Raw genomic sequence first — 19,315 nt, 5'->3', positions numbered from 1 at the left:
GGAATGATCATGGGTTTATAAGTGAGGAATACTAACTCCATTGGTATGAGGCCTTTTGGGGAAGCCCAAAGCAAAGCCATGAGAGCTTATGCTCAAAGTGGACAATATCATACCATTGTGGAGAGTCGTGTTCGTCTAACAATGACTAGTTGAAAGACTTGGAAATAAAAAAATGATTTTTAAATTTTTTTTTTTATTTTGGTTGAAATGTAATGAAGTAAAAATGTGGGAAAATGACTTTTTAAAGCTGACGTGGCATAATAAGATGTGGTAATAATTAAATTAAAATAAAAGAAAATTTATTTCGAAAGAAGAGCTTAAAAATTTACTATTTAAATTTATAATTTAACCTTGTATAAGAACTTTAAAATTAAAATAGCAGCGGTTGGGCTTAGGCGGTTACAAATGATATTAGAGCCAGACACTGAGTGGTGTGCCAGCGGATTGTGACAGGTGGTGTACTAGCGATAATGCTGGATCTCTAAGGAGGTGGATTGTGAGATTAGTTAGACAGGGAAACAAAACATTCCTGATAAAAGCTGTGGAAACTTTTTCTTAACGTACGCATTTTAAACTCGTGAGGCTGACAACAATACGTAATGTGTTACAAATCAACTTCATTAATAACTAGTTGAGTATTTAACCTATATTAATATTAAATTTTCATCGACATATTTTCAAATATGCACGAGTTTCACAAGACTGTGTTGATCTAACAGAGGTGAGAGTGTAAACAAACATTTTACTGTAAGAAAGATAAATACGTGTTTTATCTATTTAGATTAGTGTCGAATTTATTACTTATTAAATGACATCTCGAGCCCAACTATAATATTATGTTTAGATGAATAAAATATTTTTTTTTTAAAAAAGTGTTTATTTTGCGATAATTGATGAATATAAAACTAAAGCCAATTACTTGACTTGGTCTATCCAAAATGTGAGGCAAAAAGTATGAAAGAACCTTAAAAAGAAGAGAGAGAAAGAGAGAGAAGAACGTGGAGGGTTATGATTGGTCGGTTATTATTTGGTTGGTCACAACGCGGAAGACGTTATTGGTCCGGTTGTGCACGTTTACGTCTCTAATTTATTTTTAATTATTTATAATTTTTATAAGAAATAAAAAAGAAGAAAGAAAAAAAAATAAAAATAAAAAAACCCGCGTTGTGGCCTCTATAAGAGTCTAAGAAACCGCACGCGTGGCAGTTGGTGGTTGGCGGTGACGGAAGCCACTAAAAAGTAGAGGAAATGTGTCACCGTCAAATGGGAAAAGCCTGACGGTGAAACTCAAAAACAAATATCCCACGCGCTTCTCTGCCGTCAAATCTGTGGGTTCGATTTGGTTCGGTTCGGTTCGACCCGGTTCAAATATTTTAAATTCAACTGGTCCACTCAATCATCTATAAAATATTTTGGTCAGATCAATTTACCTGGTTTAAATTATTTATATTAAAATAATATGACGATTCGAATAACTCGATCAACTCAACCGAATCTAACCCATACGATTTAAGTTGAGTTATCTAAGTTCAAATAAATAAAAGCTCGATACCTAAATATCTGCTATAGTTAAAAAACCTTGTGGCTAATGACGATACGTAACGGGCCAAAACAGACATTAGCAGTAGGCTTAAGTTGTAAATAAATTAGATTTGATCGAGTTAATCAAGTTTTTCGAACCGTCGTGTTAAGAATGAGAAATAAAAATAAAATTGGAATCCAAGGTATGTATTTTCACTGATATTCATAACGTTTAAATATGATACAATCTACCCACTAATCTTTACAAATAAGAAAAATATAAACTAATTAAATATTGAGAATAAAATAAAATATATTATTAAACAAATCATAAACGAAAGAATATTAATTGATTACGAATATGTAATATATATTCCATAATTAATTATTATAATATATTCTCTAAATATTATAATAGTGGATTAAATATATACGTAACTAACATTAATTAATACAGCTTTATTAACAATTTAAATTAATACGCATTTTTAATAAGTTAATAAAATGCTTTAAACTTATCGTAATTGAATAAAGAATTATATTACTTTGGTCAACTAATATCCATTAAATTTAGGGTACCCTCACTTATTAAAATTTAATTTAAACTCAATAATATAAATGCATTTAAAGTATATTAAGATCACTTTATTGGTTCTTTTAAATATTTTTTAACTGATCACTTTTATTTAAACGTGATCTCGATTCATTCATGTACCTCTTGTTTTCTCGATCGTTGTACCTTTGCTTGAAGTGCCAATTTTGATATTATACTGTCCTAACACGTGATTAAAAAATTTAGGTCTATTTGTGGGTTATATTTTTTCGGTCAACCCAACTCAACTTTACCCTATGTAAATCCGGCGTTCTCGCTGGCACTCGTTCCTTTATCCAATCGATGTGGAACCGCCCCCAAATCCACTCCCTTTGGGGCCCAACGTCCTTACTGACACACCGCCTTGTGTCTACCCCCTCTACGGAGAACAACGAGAAGGCTGACACATCGTCCGTTGACTGGCTCTGATACCATTTGTAACGACCCAGATCCACCGCTAGCAGATATTATACTCTTTGAGCTTTACCCTTTCGGGCTTTCCCTCAAGGCTTTAAAACGTGTCTACTAGGGGAAGGTTTCCACACCCTAAGGGTGATTTGTTCTCCTCCTCAACCAATGTGGGACATCACACCCTACTTTTAAAATTATTATGAAAATTAAGAATATTTGACATTTGTAACTGATATCAGTGATACGTTATGACTTGTGAATGTTCAATATTTGAACATTATCAAATTTTAGTTACTAATGTATTACGTATCAATAATTAAGATTTTTTAACCATTAAAAAAAAAAAAGACAACCCGACAACCCCATTGAAAAAAGAATGTTGGGTTTGGTAGTAAACTATATTCGTGTCACTCAGATCACCAATCCAACCAACTTGAAATTTCACGTTTGTCCAAAACATTTCCAACTCAACATCATGCACCGTCCTAATTTGAGCATATTAAAATAATTATTTACTAAGTATTTTCAATACTCAAAATTTTTCAAATTTTTTTCCGATAATGATAAGGATATACAAAACGAGTGACAGATCGGGAATTGACTCGAGCCATGATATAATATAAAGTTTTTATATCATCAAAATCGGGTTAGCCTTAATACAAGGGAAAACATCAAACTTTCACATGGTATAAGGATATGTTCCTCATTCCGAAAAACCTAAATTTAAACCTAAAAATCATAATTATCCACATTAAAATCCATCATTTTTTAATAATTTAATTTTTAATTAAAACAGGTTATTATTTAAATGAATCGACAGTTTTAGTTTATTATTTTAAAACTTATCCACATAGTTATTTTAAAATTATATATATATAATTTTTAAAAATAGAGAAATGAAATTATTATCAAATAAATAAATAAATGCTAGATAATTAAATAGGGGTAAGGTTATTTTTTTTTTCTTATTTGAATTTTCATTATCTTCCACGTGTGCACGTGCTTGCACATGCTTCCAAAGATCGATCCTCAATTATTTGTACAACGGAAAAATGGAAAGAAAAAATAAAATATATAATTAAAAATAAATTAATGATTGTATTAAATATTTATTTCTACTAATTTTAATCGTTACAAAGATGGGTTGATTCGAATTATTCGACCAATATTTTCGATATTAATTTTTTTTAATAATTTATTTAGAATTAACTAATTGTTAAAAAGAATGCGACAGGTTGAATTTCTCGAAAGCATACATTTTAATGTCAATTCTAACATTATTATTATTATGAACATGTCTTAACAATTTCATTTGTCTTTTTACGAGCGAGAGTAAATAAATTATAATAATAAAAGACAAAATAATTTTCGTATCATTCGTGAAATGACCAATATACCCCTACAAAAAAATCGCATTTTTATGTTACAGTTTAGAAGTGTGATTATCAATGTCCACTCCATTTGTCAAAAATAATTAGTCAAACCGACCAAAAATCCAACTTAATTCAATTTGAATGTTTTATTTATATATTTTTATTTTTATTTTGTGGTAGGACCAAACATTTGGTGCAGCCAGCGGTGAGACAAAGATATTTCTCCAGCTATATCATAATTGATGGATTCCGACCAACTAACTTAACCAGAATAACTGCCAACGATTTGGCAACTAACTTACCGCTCATAATATCCAACTAATTAATTAACTAATTCTCCGCTATAGTTTTCGAGATTAAGTTCTTAAAAAACGTTAAACCAGACATAACTCAACCGTAATTGACGTGTATTCTTTTTCGTAAAGTTTAAGGTTCACATCCTTGTATCTCACTTATTATACTAAAAGAAGTCCCTGAAAAACGTCGGTTATTTACTCTCATGCTATGTGTTTTAACTTAAACCGAACGTATTAAATATGATATTTTGTTGCTTATTTTTTATGATTCATAATTCTTTTTTTACTTCATAATAAAAATGTCGAAAACCGTTATGTACGACGATATCAAATCTATAGATATAATGGAAATATACATTTCTAATATTATATTTATACTTATTTTATTATTATTATTATTAATGGTTTTCCACAATTTTAAATTTTAAGATGCGGTAAAAAAAAATATTTACTTTAATGGCGAGTCCAAAGAGGGAGAAATTGTCTGTTTTTACTTTGAAAAAGTTTGGTAAATTTCACTGGAAAGAGGGGAAAATGCAATGTTTTTGCAAAGTAAAAAATGTGAAACATGCTAATAATAAAAAAATCGACTTAACTAGCTACGTTAAATGAATGACCATAGGAATAGGCGTATCATGACATCTTACGATGTCTCGCCAGAAATGTTAGAAAAAGTGAACGAAAAGAATCCGAAAGGAAAGAGCTGTACTCAAGGGTGAGGAGACCCGTATAATAGGTTAAATCAGGGACAGGATTGAATATGCTTTACCTTGTGGAAGAAGTATTTCATGGGTCATAAAGAAACTAAACTTCAACCCCGAACACTTTCTTTTTTGTAATACTTTAGTTGACAATGAAAGCTATCTGAGTCAGATTTCAAATGAATATCTCCAGCAGTTCCGTTTTGGGTAGGCGGGTGCCGGTCCCCGGACAACCTAATTCAAATTGGGTTGAATTCGAATTTTTGAAAACTACAAATTTGATTGGTGGGTTACAATCGGACTCAACTCTACCTAGTTTTAAGATCGTTATTAGACGTTTGTAGTAGATGTTAGTGATACATTTTCGAAGAATTATGATTTAATTAAAATATATATGATGGACCAATATTATTTTAATTAAATCATAATTCTTCAAAAATATTTGAATTAATTAATTAATCCATATGCTCAAACATTAAAAAGTTCAAAGGGGCCATCCCAAAATCCACTTTAGAGAAAGGCATTAGACAATAAGACAAGCTAAAAAGCTTAGCAATTTGTGTCTGAGAGAAGCAAAGAGACCAAGTCATCTAGAACTCTGATGTGCCATTCTTTCTATCACAAACACGTCCCTCTTACTCATCATTGTTGTGATAGAGAATCATGAGCGGGTTCATCTTCAACGACTTGACACGAATCTCTCTCTTACTCATCATTGTTGTGATAGAGAATCATGGGCTGGTTCATCTCGAACGACTTGACACGAATCTCTCTCTTACTCATCATTGTTGTGATAGAGAATCATGAGTTGGTTCATCTCGAACGTTCAAAAGAAAACGACGTTATCACAATATGACTGATAATTTCTCGATAACAACAGATAATAGATGCAAAACCCTACATAATCTAAGATAATGCTTTCTATTATTTCTGTCTTGTAACGTACAACTTTAAAAATATGTCAGTTATATTATAACAGTTTTCTCGAATAATTTTCAAACACGCTACAGGTGGAAAAAGAAACCGACCCTTTCAACTAAAGCAACGAACTTTAAGACATTTGAATTAAAAAAAAAGAAAAAGAAATAAAGAAATAAAAAGTTTAATCTGTCAAAACAAAAGGAGGAATTTGGTTTCTTTTTTTCTTCTTTGGGCAAACCCATTTCCCAAAGAAACCAAATGAACACCGAACAAGTCAGCACCGACATGGACACTTACTGTCGGGTAAAGACATTTCACAATCATCGTACCTTTGATTCTTCTTTGCATTATTGTTTCATTGTAACTCTCTCTCTCTCTCTCTCTCTCTCTCTCTCTCTCTCTCAATTAATCCATGGCCACTTGGACCTCTCCCCTACTTCCTTCTTACCCATTTTGTTTGATTGTCTCCATTCGAATGAATTTAGCTCACCACGTCGTTATGACTTTATGATCTCTTTGTGTGATGTCCCAGATTAGTTGGGGAGAAGAACAAACCATCGTTTATAAGTAAGAATGTTTGATTAATCCACCACACTTAAATGGTGGGAAAGTTATCTTATTTATAATCAAATAAATTACAAAGATATGGAAATAGTAATAAATGGAAAGATACCTATGGTAATAAGTCAAATATTAGATATTTGTCTTACAATAAAATATCAAATATAATATATATTGTAAACTATAATTTATTACTAAATATCCTTAACACCCCACCGCAAGCTGAGCGTCGGATTTGAACGAATGTGAAGCTTGGATCTGAAAAATTCAAAGAGGTTGAGAAACACTTTTCGTGAAGATGTCAACAACCTGGTTCAGAGGAGACGTAGAGAAACACTTTCTTGGCCATCAAAAATTGCAGAGGGATCGCCGTTCAGCGGCGATGCTGCCTTAGCTTCAGCGAGAATATGTCTAACCCATGAAGAGGGATTGTCGCTTAGCGACGATGCTGCCTTGGCTTCGGCGAGAATATGTCTAACCCATGAAGAGGGATTGTCGCTTAGCGACGATGCTGCCTTGGCTTCCGCGAGAATATGTCTAACCCATGAAGAGGGATTGTCGCTTAGCGACGATGCTGCCTTGGCTCTGGTGAGAATATGTCTAACCCCAAGAAGTAGAAGGGGAAACCTAGAGCAAGGGACAAAGACAATGTTGAAGCCGGAAGAGTCGCCACATTGGGCGAAGGAGCCAATTTTGGCAAAAAGGGCCACCGGAAGAGTCGCCACATTGGGCGAAGGAGCCAATTTTGGCGAGAAGGGCAGCGGCAACTTGGTTGGCGAAGAGGCCAGTGCAGCGCCCAAATTCGAAAGGTAAATCTCTGCAGAAGATTGATAGGTTTAGGTTAGGATTTATGTGAAGGATGAAGGAAAAATTGGGAAGAAAATGAAAGAGACTATGTTTGGAAAAGGTGAGGTTGTATGTACAGAATATGGCAAAGGATGATTTGGAGGTCAAAAGGGTGGAGCCGAAAAGTAATCAATCGGCTCCGCCTGCGGCAGCCATGAAGACTGCCCCTGCGGCGTCAAAGCCAGTAGGGGTGGTGGAGAAGAAGATGAGTAGGGAATTCATAAGCCATTGAAAATAAGGGATTAAAGTTGTTAAACCGAAAGGGCTCTCATACCATAAGAATGTTTGATTAATCCACCACACTTAAATGGTGGGAAAATTATCTTATTTATAATCAAATAAATTACAAAGATATGGAAATAGTAATCAATGGAAAGATACCTATGGTAATAAGGCAAATATTAAATATTTGCCTTATAATAAAATATCAAATATAATATATATTGTAAACTATAATTTATTACTAGATATCCTTAACAATAAGGGTGTGGAAACCTTCTCCTAGCAAATGCGAAAGGGAAAGTCCAAAGAGGATAATATCTGCTAGCGGTGGATCTGGGTTCTTATAATGGTATCAGAGCCAGACACCGGACAATGTGTCGCTTTCTCGTTGTTCCTCGAAGGGGGAGAGACACGAGGTGGTGTGCCAGTAAGGATGCTGGGTCCCAAAGGGAGGTGGATTTGGAGGCGGTCCCACATCGATTGGAGGAAGAAAAGAGTGGCAACGAGGACGTTGGGCCCCAAAGGGGGGTGAATTGTGATGTCCCACATTGATTGGGGAGGAGAACAAACCACCATTTATAAAGGTGTGGAAACCTTCCCCTAGCAGACGCGTTTTAAAGCCTTGAGGGGAAGCCCGAAAGGAAAAGTCCAAAGAAGACAATATCTACTAGCGGTGGATCTAGGTCGTTACATTTTGATTGTGACCCGTAAGTTTAAAATTACCTATAAGTATCATTTTTTACGTCGTGTTTAATTATTAAAGACACGTATTTGAAAAAGTAAGCCAACGACATACAGAACGTTTTAGAATGGAAATTTGAACAATTCATCGTAAATTTAGGGTTTCGTCGAAGCTTACGAGTATGATTGGAATGGTAACGATGTTCCCATATAATTGGGGGTTGGGGATAAGGCATTACAAGTGGGTTTGGTTCATGTTTGGGTCCCATTTCATAGTGTTGTGGTTGGAGGATAAAATGGATGGTTGAATGTGAAAGAAATGAGAATTGTTTACTTGAGGGAATAAAGAAGATGGTATTAGAATGTGTTGGTTGGCCCTAGTTTGAGCATGGTCAAATCAAATAGGGTAGTCTTTGGGGCATGCCCAACCCCTTTTATCTTTGCTATGCCTCCCTTTGAGCTTATCCAAACTCATCTCCTATGCATTTAGGACCATATATATGTCTTAGATACAACAAATATTTATCTCTTTCAATGCAACATCATATCTATTTTAGTACACTATACAACCACCTTATTTTTCTCAAACGTCACATCGTCTGTTCTTTACCAATCTTTTGAGCTTATCCAAACGACCCTCTCTCTCAATATATCATGACTCTTGTTTAGAATATATTAGTACGATCTTACGTCGGTTGGAGAAGAATACGAAGTGTCAACAAGGATGCTGGCCCCTAAGAGGATGGATTGTGAGATCCCACATCGATTGGAGAAGGGGATGAAGCTTGAAAGAGAAAGCCCAAAGAGAACCATACCTGCTAGTGGTTGACTTGGATTGTTACGTTCTATTTCTTAATGTCCAAGATTTGGAATTCGAATTCGATACTTATTGGCCTTGACATTTTTCTATATTCCCAGCGACGTGAACACGTCATCTACATATCTTGAATGGTTTCTAAAAATGAAGATTATTCTTACAAACCAACCCGAGTCTTTAACATGTTTTGTTCTCACCCACGTAGAAATATTCCTATAAGGTCTCTCAGTGTGAGATCCCACATCGGTTGTAGAGGGGAACAAAGCATTCTATATTATAAGGGTGTGAAACCTCTCCCTAACAGGCGCGTTTTAAAATTGTGAGACTGACGACGATACGTAACGGGCCAAAGCGGACAATATCTGCTAGCAATGAGCTTGAGTTGTCACACTCAACATACAATTTCTCCAAGCTATATCTGGTAAAGCTATATGTGGTAGATAGTTATATACAGTAGATGGTTATATCTAGTAAAACTATATATAGTAAGCTAAACCATATATATATTGCTCAGGCGCAGCTTTGAAAATGTACTTTCTGTATTCTCTCTTACTGTACATATCTGTAGTCATCAATACAAAACATTTAGCCAATATTCTCATTGCATTTTCTCTATCTTGTTCTTTTGTGCATCTAGATCGAGCGTGTGCATTGTTGTGCGATCCTAACACATACGTAACAACTATCAATTCTTTTTAAGTCTTTATTGACCATAACTTCACATACTCAGAATCACTTTTATTCGAACGTAGTCTCGGTTCATTCATGTACCTCTACATGGATATTATTTCAATATTGTGCATTTGTGAATGCATCTCGCCCTCTCTTTGATTATATTATAAGATATTTAGAATAATGTCTATATAATGATTGATTACGCAATCTTATTTTATGAATCTACCAACGTGTGAGGAAGCATCTAGTATAAACTAAAGATGAACACAAAGATTATATATTTTGTGATTATCATTTTATTTTTATTTTTAAAGTAAACATTATGATTTTGGTTCACATTTGATAAGAACAACTATTTTCCACGCATGTTAAAAATTGAAAATGTTTGACTATATATTCAACGGTCATCCATTTAATTATGGATTAATTTAGAAAAAAACATGGTGTTGACCACGTTTATATCCTTTTACTAGTTGACCATATGATTTTTAAAATAAATAAATAATAAATAAAACCCATCTTTTCAACAACTCTAAACAATTTCACACTTGCCCTTTAAAAATATATATAAAATAAATAAATAAATAATAAAAAAAATATATATATTAAAACTAACTTAAGATTAATAATAATAATTATTAATAATTAATAATAATAATAATAATAATGGAAGTGGCTAAAATTGGAATTAATGGGATATAATTTATTTATTTATTTTTGGTGAAACGCATGGGATATAATTAAATTGTTGTCTTAATTAATAATTAGTAATTAGGTTTAAAAAAAAAAAAAAACATGAGAATTTTTTTTAACTACATTTTGGTGGTGTCTTACCTAAAGGGTGGGCCCCACGAGTTATTTAGTCAAGGGTTTGATGGCACCATGTTCGGACACGTGTCAAACATAATTTTGACCTAAATTATGGTTTGGTTGACCTCAATTTCACATGGATTGTTTGGCACTACTTTTTCATATATATTATTTGGAGCACCAATTTTTGTCCACCTTTTTATAATGACAAAATTACCATAAATATCAAGAAATTATAAGAACTCTAAAGACAAACGTGTTTGACTTGAAACAATTCTGACTTTTTTGCGTCAATCTATGTAGAGTGAATTGGACTCTTAGGAACTTCTATAAGGGCTGCTGTTCGATGGGTACACGAAAATGACATGCTAATAGGATGATTGGGTCGTGGGCAGCTCCTTTTTCAGGCGATTTATTAGAATTTTTCTAGAAAACATATGATTGAGAACAAAACATGCTAAAATGACTCGTGCTAGTCTGTAGAGATAAGGTTCTTTCTTATAAGAACTTCAGAACAAGTACAAGTAGCTAATGTGGTCGTGTTGCAGAAAACTGTAAGGAGTTATTACGTGTTGAATCTATATATATATATAACTCAATAAGTGAAAATATCCATTATTAGAGAAAGGAAAAAAAGTTGGTCCAATTTTTTGAGAGATGGGGAATGCATTTTGTCATCACAAATAAAAATTTATATTATTTTATTTTATTTTTTTAACAAATAATAATAATAATAAATGAGGAAAAAGACAGGAGAGAGAGAGGCCTTTTACGTGAACAGTCCAACGGCAAAAACTGCCGCCACGACCAAACTCCGTGAATCACGTGCCGGTTCGTGTCCCCTTAACATCTCCGACACCTGATGACGTGTTCATTTGATAAATTCTCATTTGTCCATTCACTTTCCGCCACGTGTACCCAAGAGATAGATGACTCTGAATGATATTCTATTAATGGTCAAAAAAGTAAATTCCTCTCCTTTTCCTTCCTTTTTCTTTTTTTCTTTTTTCATTTTTTTTCTCTCTTAAAAGAAAAAAATAAAATGTCATAATAAATTATAAAAGTATTGACTTTTGGGTTTGCCTTTGCTTTAAGGTTACGTCTAAAAAGAACTTAGTTCATATATTTATGACATTTGTCGGTGTTCCAAATTGCTTCTTTTTCTATTTTCATAAACAATTAAGAAATAAATATATACTTTTTTTAGATAGATATTACCCGTTCATCTCAGTTTCGAAAAAAAACGAACTTCAATTGCGAAGTTTAAGGCATGTTTTTCGTTTTCGATCGAAGTACATAGACAATGACAAGACAGCAAAACTTATTAAAAAAATCCAAAAGTTTTTAAATTTTGCATGAAGTTTATATATGAAATAAAACGAGTATGAATTTCTGTTTATTAAAAAATAGTAAAACTTTTATCCTATCCAGATTTATTAGGGTTTGAGAATTGATTTGTCTAACTCTAATTGGTTTGGGTCATTTGAGCTAATGGACAAGAATGACAAATACATTTGGTTAACATATAATTAGATAGAGCTTATTTGTGATTTTCGTGCTGAACCCAGTAAACGAACAAATAGATCGTCTTTCCATAAATGTTGAACGAAAGTTTTTTTTTTCCTTAACATGGGTCGAGGAAGTGTCTGATTTCCAACATCCCGTACCATCACTACAATCGCCTCTTACTAGATCATTATGACTCCTACGTTTTTGGATCAGCACGTCGAATGTCAACAGCATGTTGGTTCTTCACCGAGACAGACAAATAGTGAAGAAATACCTACTTTCTTATGATTCGGTTTTATCTACATACCTCTAAAAAAGTCAAACATACAAAAGATGAAGAGTAAGTTTGACTTTTGTATCGAGAAAAAAAAAAAAGGAGAGAGAGAGGATTGACATGATAATGCAAGCCCAATTAAGGCCCATACGATAAGCCCATTTGAGGCCCATCACTATTTTATTTTAACTTTGGGCCCATTTGAGGCCCATTTAACTTTTGGGCCCATTATTATTTTATTTAATTTAAAGCCCATGTGAGGGTGGCTTTTGGGAAAAAGACAAAAGTTGGCCCATTATCATTTTATATTTTATTTTCTTTCATTAAATATTCATACCAACTTTATATTCATTAATTATTTAATTTCTTTTCCAAAAATTTATAACGAGGTTAGACGTTTAAATTCTTATACTCAAAATTATTATATTTAAGTCGATTTATAAAAAAAATTAATAATTTTAATTATTAACGTGTACTTATTTATTTAAAATTAGAGGTTCAAATCTTCGTATCACATGTATTATATTAATTTTTTTTTCAATTTTGACTATTATTAATAATTATATATTTTTGAAATAAAATATAAAATTTTAACGTTTAAAACTTTTTTTAATTTTTAGAGATATAAATGAAAACGTCCTCGGAATATTTTGAATAATTTAACTTTTTGTCTCTCTTTTTTTTTTTTTTTTTTAATAAAAAAACTAACATTTAAAAAGCATCTTTTTAAATTTTTATGAATGAAGATAAAACTATTAATATTCTATACCTTTTTATATTCCTTTCATTTATCAATAATTATGTAACTTTTTATATTCCAAACCACTTTTTAAATTCTTATAAATGAATGTAAATTATATATATATATATATATAAAGATTTATTGATTTAATTCAAATTAATGGTAATGTCACGGGCCCATCATTCCCATTTTCGATGTGAGATCTCACAATTCACCTATATACAAGGCCGAGCATCCTTGCTAGCATTCGTGTCCTATCAATGTGAGACCCCCCCAATCCACCCTCCTTTAAGGTTCAGCGTCCTTGTAGGCACACTCCCTCGTGTCCACACCATTCAGGGTTTAGTTTTCTCATTGACACATTGCCTAATGTCCAGTGTGAGACTCCCCATTCCCATTTTCGATGTGAGATCTCACAATTCACCTCTATACAGGGCCCAAAATCCTCGCTACCATTCGTGTCCTATCAGTGTGAGATCCCCCAATCAGCCCTCCTTCAGGGTTTAGCGTCCCTGTAGAGTGTCCACACCATTTAGGGTTTAGCTTTCTTATTGGCACATCGCCTAATGTCTAGTTCTGATACCATTTGTAACGCCTTAAGCCCACCGCTAATAGATGTTGTCATCTTTAAGGTTTCTCTCAACGTTTTTAAAACACGAGATTTTCGAAGTAACGGATAGAAGCAAAAGGTGGGGAAAGAAAAGGAAAGGATACGTCAGCATTTACGTTTCTTTTTGTTTGTCCATTTTCTATTCTGAAAAAACGTCCCCACACTCTTCACTCACTTTAAGGCGCACTCTCTCTCTCTCTCTCTCTTTCTCTCCGAGAAGAACGAATAAACCCATGAGAGAGTTTGGTATTAGTAGGCCAAACCCAAACCCAAATTACCTCTGTTCTCTCTCTGATCACTCCCCTCAAGAACCCTAATTTCACTTCTTTTTCCAACAAAAAAAAAAAAAAAATTAAAAAAAAAAAACCATTCTTTCTCCCCACCCTCTTCCCATTTCTTGGTTCTCTCAAATGGGTTCTCTTTGATTCCGTCTCTTAATCCCAAATTCCACCTTACCCGTCTGCTCGGATTTTCCAAATGGACTGAGAAACCTGTTCTTTCTCTTTAATTTTCATATTTTTCATATTTCCCATCTGGGTTTTCATTCTATGGCCGCGGTTGCTGAGAATTCCGGTGAGGCAGCGGCTGCCAAGAATTTTGATCCGCAGATGAAACCCAAATCACAATTTGATGCTAATAACCTCGCTGAAATGTTCAGTAATTTGAACCCTTTGGCTAAGGAGTTTTTCCCTTCCTCCTACTCTCATCATGATCGCCAAGATTTTCAATTCTATTATCAAAACAATACTCGATCGTCGGCCAAAGCTTTTCACGTCGCCGATCAACTGTTGGACGGTGATATCAATCGCAGGGTATTCTCTTTTTTTCCCCCCCTTGAATTCTTTAATCTGATCTGCTTTTCCTGTTCTTGTTTCGATTTGGGATTTTGGAATTCAACCCATAATTGAAATGCTGGAATTGGATTGAATTATGTTTATGTTCATGTTTAATCTAATGAGTTTTATTCTGGGATGTGCTATTAGTATGATTTACTGTCGTTGACCCTGGAAATTCTTGATCATATCTACATTCAATCCATAATTTCATTGCTCGAATCGGTTCGGTCGAATTTTTGTTTGATCTGGGACTGTTTGTTCTTACTGATTGTTTTTCAAGATAATGTGTATATGCTTAATGCTATGAAGTTTACTTGTGAATTGTTCATTGTTGTGGTTTGTTCAATTCTTCCCTACATTCCCATTTCTCATGCTATTTTGGAGAATCGTTTTCGATTGAAAAAGCTTTTGTGTTCGCCTTCCGATCATCGTTTAGATTGCCTCGGATCTGTTAGTACAACAATAGCCAGTCGTTATCTGCCTGGAATGATGAAGCTAATTAAATTATTATCCGGGTCGATTCGAAAATATAATCAAAATTGATGCTTCATCATATTGCCTTAAGTTCTTATCTCTGTATTAGGCTCTTGAGACCGATAACGTTCTCTACGGTCTGACTCTATTACTATTACCAATATTTGAAGAATGCTTGTCTGAACTGTGGCTTGTCGATAAATAGAACGATAGGACCGTTCCTTTTTCGTAATTCTTGTAACATATTGACCATGTTGAGATTATCGAGCTCCATTGGCATGCTTTCGTATTGGTGGACGCATGATAGCATGTAGTAAAATATTCCTTTCGTATCTCGTAACACTCTGTTTTGCTCCTATATGAAAAGAGTTGTGATGCCTTTATAAAATTGTTTAATTTTTAGAATCTTTAAAGGAATGAATCGCCATGAATTCAATTGAATGATATCGAACTTTTTTCAGAGACGAAGCGACTTTAATAACCAGGGGAGAAGAAGAATGAATAACAATAGATCTGTCAGAGCTCAGCAAGAGGAAAGTATAAGGAGGACTGTCTATGTATCTGATATCGATAAGGATGTGAGTATCGGTCATATCTTTACAAGCTTAGAGTCTTCGTTATAATGCTCGAGATAATTTTAGAATGAGACGTTTGTTTCTAAAATCTAGGTCTCTGAAGAGGAGCTCGCCAAGGTATTCAGGGAGTTTTGTGGTTATGTAAGTATTCTCCATCTCTAGAACATTATTTCGCCTCACGTTTGCAGAAAAGAAAGTGTTTTCTGTGTACTTTGACGAGCATGAACTTCGATCCACCGACTCGAATTAAGCATTCTCCTTTTCTTGAGTTCTTATGTTCGAACGAGGCGCTGATTTGGTTTATATTATTGAATATTCTTCGAAACTTAATCGAAAACGTTGCTTACGTGGAAATTTTATATCGTTAAAGGTTAATGATTGCCGAATATGTGGCGATCCCCATTCAGTTCTTCGTTTTGCTTTTGTGGAGTTTGCTAATGAGCGTAAGTTAATCTTCACACCTTCATGAATTTTTCTGAAAAAAGAAGTATATAAGTTGATCTTACATGCCACCCTGGAATGTTTTGGCAACAGATAGTGCTAGAACAGCCATAGGCCTTAGCGGGACGGTGGTCGGGTCTTATCCAGTTAAGGTATTGCCTTCAAAGACTGCCATTCTTCCTGTGAATCCTACCTTTCTCCCTAAGGTATGGCGTTTCGTGATCTCTTCCTATACGGGTATATTCATATTCTCCGTACAAAAGTTCTCGTGGTAACCTGATTCGATCTTTCGTTCTTATACGTTTATTACAGTCAAACGATGAATGGGATATGTGTACAAGAACTATCTACTGCACAAATATTGATAAGAAGGTAAAATCTTCACTTCTTCCCAAACTAAGAAGAAAATTAGTGCATGGATTCCCATAAATCAAGCATCTTTGTTCTTTAATCAATTCTTCTGCTATGGTTTGTGGTAATCGGGGTCGGTTTTCGTAACTTCTTCGACGTGTACTAGCCTCGTGCATATAGAAAGATCAAGTTCGTTACTTTTTCTTCGTATCTCTGCTCCGGTGCTGTAGATTTGCTTTTCTAGATCAAGTCTTAGATTATGCAATTACGTAAAATATACCGACTTATTATCTGATGACACGGTGGTGCGGATGTTTCCAAATTTGATATCATTTTATCTGCTTCTTGTCCTTCCATACTCCTCGTTCGATCTCCTTCAATCTCAATCCGAGGTCGACAACTCCATGTTTTTTGTTTACAGGTATCTCAGGCTGAAGTTAAGAGTTTCTTTGAAACATCTTGTGGTGAGGTAAGATATATAGCTTATACAAAGAGGGCATATTCGTGTTGGCACGTTTTCGACGATTTTAACTGATAAATCTTCCGTTTGAGCTTAGGTAACTCGCTTGAGGTTGTTGGGGGATCAGCTGCATTCGACCCGTATAGCGTTTGTCGAGTTTGCTATGGTAAGCGTTTTCTTTGCTCTGCTTAGATATCTTGTTGGTTACTTTTTTTTTTGTAAGAACAGCTCTGTTTGTTTGTGTGAACAGGCAGAGACGGCTCTTCAAGCACTGAATTGCAGTGGCATGATCTTGGGATCTCAGCCAATCAGGTCTGGTTAAGCTCTCACTGTTCTAAATATATTGGTTCATACATTTGTTCACTTGCATTGTTTCATGAAAATTTGTAGGGTAAGTCCTTCTAAGACGCCGGTTCGGCCACGGGTTACTCGCCCGGGAAGCATGAAGCCATCTTGAACAGGCAAACTCCGAATGTCCCAAGTGTTGGTGGTAAACTTTGATTACAGTAGTTATAAGTATAGGTTGGACAATGAAATTCAGACAAGTTGTGAATTGTTTGAAGTGTTGGTGAAACTTTTAGCTTCTGTGGCTGAACTTGTTCATAACTCTTCTTCAATTGAAGTTCTTCATATCACTGAGTTTCAATCTTAAAAACTGCTAAATGTTTGGTTTCTTTAAGTGTTTTTTGAGTTATTCTATGGCATGTTAGATTGATATTGTATGGCCTGCTTTTGCTGCTGCTGCTGCTCTGCTTCCACTATGTTCTTGAATGAAGAACCCTAACCCAACAAACACAAATTTGATTCCTTTAGGTTGATTTTCAATCCTGTCACAAATCCAACTACATGAACTAGTTTTACCCTTTAAATAGGAACGATTAGCCAACCTTGCGGTGGCTAAAGGATTAGACGTCCCCCATGTTACGGTTTCCTGTGGCCCAAACCCAGTGCCACTGAGTTGGGCGAGAATAGCTCTGACTCTTTGATGGCTATCTTCTATACCGTTGAATGTGTGGTATATTTTGTCTAATGCTATAAAACTGTCAGTCACATTGTACTAGTTTCAGGGAGATATTGTTCATCCATGACGATCAATGTCATCCATGAAAATATCTTCGTAGTGTAAAGATTTCACTCGTAAACCCAATTTCCACAAATTACCTCTAAGGAATCTCCGTATCCTTGCAAACATGCATTAGAAATTTTATAGGGACATAAAATGAAATAGGAGACAAAAACGGGGACTGAGAAAGATTCTCCATCTTTACTCCGTGGACATCTCTACTAAAATCATGATATGATGCGAAAGACAGTAAACCAAAATTTATTGATCACGTGTACATAAACAAACGAAAAAAAAAAACAAACGAAAAAAAGAGTAAAAAGTAGAAAAGAATGAAAGAATTATATCAAATAATACTGGTAACAAAGATCATCATAAGAACTATCTAAAGCTCATCAATTCTTGGCATCTCTCGCAGCACTCTTTGGAACTCCTTGAACGATGAATCTCTCAAAAGACTCGAGTTCCGGGCATCGTCACCATGTCGATTCTCCTCCGCCACCGGGTCCTTCCCCGTCAGCTTCTGCACCACCTTCTTGAAGCTCTTGGCATCCGTTTGCACATACTTGGTGTCGATAATCACAACCCGAGTCGAATAAGCTGCCATTGATGGAGAAAAAGGAGAGGTTTTTGGATTCAGAAGTGAAAAAGGAGGAATTTTGAGAAGTGGGTTTTGATGGGTTTGAGGGTTTTAATGGAAGGAGTGAAGGGTTTTTATAATTACAGAAGAAAGAAAGAAAAATTAAGAGTTTTAAATTTGGAGATGAAGGAAGTTGACCGTTATGTTGTATGGATTGGATTAAGTCATAGCAAACCAATGTAGAAAACAACACTTATAATTAATGACATGTAAGCTCTATTCTTTGACTTTAAAACGCTAATTTATTGCCCGAAGTCTCTTTCACTTTACGATTAAACGAAGAACGAGAGAAGAAATTGAGAGAGATTTTTACATGTTAACTAAACGGAAATAGAGACGAACAAGTTCTTATTTGAATGTGATATCAGTTCATTCACTACAAGAAATAATTGATATGATAGTTTACGAAAAACGCTATTGTAGACTTTTTATAATATTTTTCGTAAGTCGTGACCGTCCAAACAAACGAAGAAACGAAAAAGAAGAACAAGAGAAGATTAAATATGGACTTTTTGGTTTGAAAAGACACAATATTTAATAATCTTTGTGGACTTTTTGAATTTGTCAACTCTCATGAAATCAATGTTTTCCAATTGTCTTCCTCTTAAAGGATTTTTACATTGTCCTCAATCTTCTAGATCTTATGTATTATGTGACGTAATGATACTAAATTCTCGTGATTATTTGCGTGTTTATAGACAGAGATGTTTATTAGACAAGACTCGTTCCTGTCACCTCTTTTAATCTCCATCACCACACAATTCTCCATTTATTTTTTGCATAGGTCGGGGCAAAAATTATCACAAAAAATTTGTAACAGCACAAGCTCATCACGGGCAGATATTGTCTCAATATTTGCTAGTGGTGGGCTTGGGCTGTTATAAATGGTATCAGCAAAGGTCTGTGAAAATCT

The 19,315-nt window shown here is 34.4% G+C and overlaps 1 protein-coding gene across 1 annotated transcript; it reads left to right on the top strand.

Annotated features, from left to right (window-relative positions):
* Nucleotides 1–13,758: 13,758 nt before the first annotated feature.
* Nucleotides 13,759–17,378, top strand: LOC111810639 (polyadenylate-binding protein-interacting protein 9). The gene is made up of 10 exons (XM_023697378.2): nt 13,759–14,374; nt 15,334–15,450; nt 15,541–15,588; nt 15,818–15,890; nt 15,982–16,094; nt 16,201–16,260; nt 16,661–16,708; nt 16,797–16,865; nt 16,950–17,011; nt 17,090–17,378. Exons 1-10 carry the CDS (start codon nt 14,111–14,113, stop codon nt 17,154–17,156), a joined length of 921 nt encoding a protein of 306 aa, XP_023553146.1. The 5' UTR covers nt 13,759–14,110; the 3' UTR covers nt 17,157–17,378.
* Nucleotides 17,379–19,315: the final 1,937 nt, after the last annotated feature.

The sequence above is a fragment of the Cucurbita pepo genome, chromosome 14 (assembly GCF_057944985.1).
Source record: "Cucurbita pepo subsp. pepo isolate OVF chromosome 14, ASM5794498v1, whole genome shotgun sequence".
Taxonomy (NCBI): Eukaryota; Viridiplantae; Streptophyta; class Magnoliopsida; order Cucurbitales; family Cucurbitaceae; genus Cucurbita; species Cucurbita pepo.
Note: the sequence above shows the minus strand (reverse complement) of the source record. Positions and strands in the feature narration are given on the sequence as shown.

Bases quoted from the DNA above. Each gene is read 5' to 3' on its own strand.
- LOC111810639 (XM_023697378.2), top strand. From the start codon at position 14,111: ATGGCCGCGGTTGCTGAGAATTCCGGTGAGGCAGCGGCTGCCAAGAAT. The intron at 16,095-16,200 runs GTATGGCGTTTC...CGTTTATTACAG, and splicing joins ATCCTACCTTTCTCCCTAAG to TCAAACGATGAATGGGATAT. The intron at 16,709-16,796 runs GTAAGATATATA...GTTTGAGCTTAG, and splicing joins TTGAAACATCTTGTGGTGAG to GTAACTCGCTTGAGGTTGTT.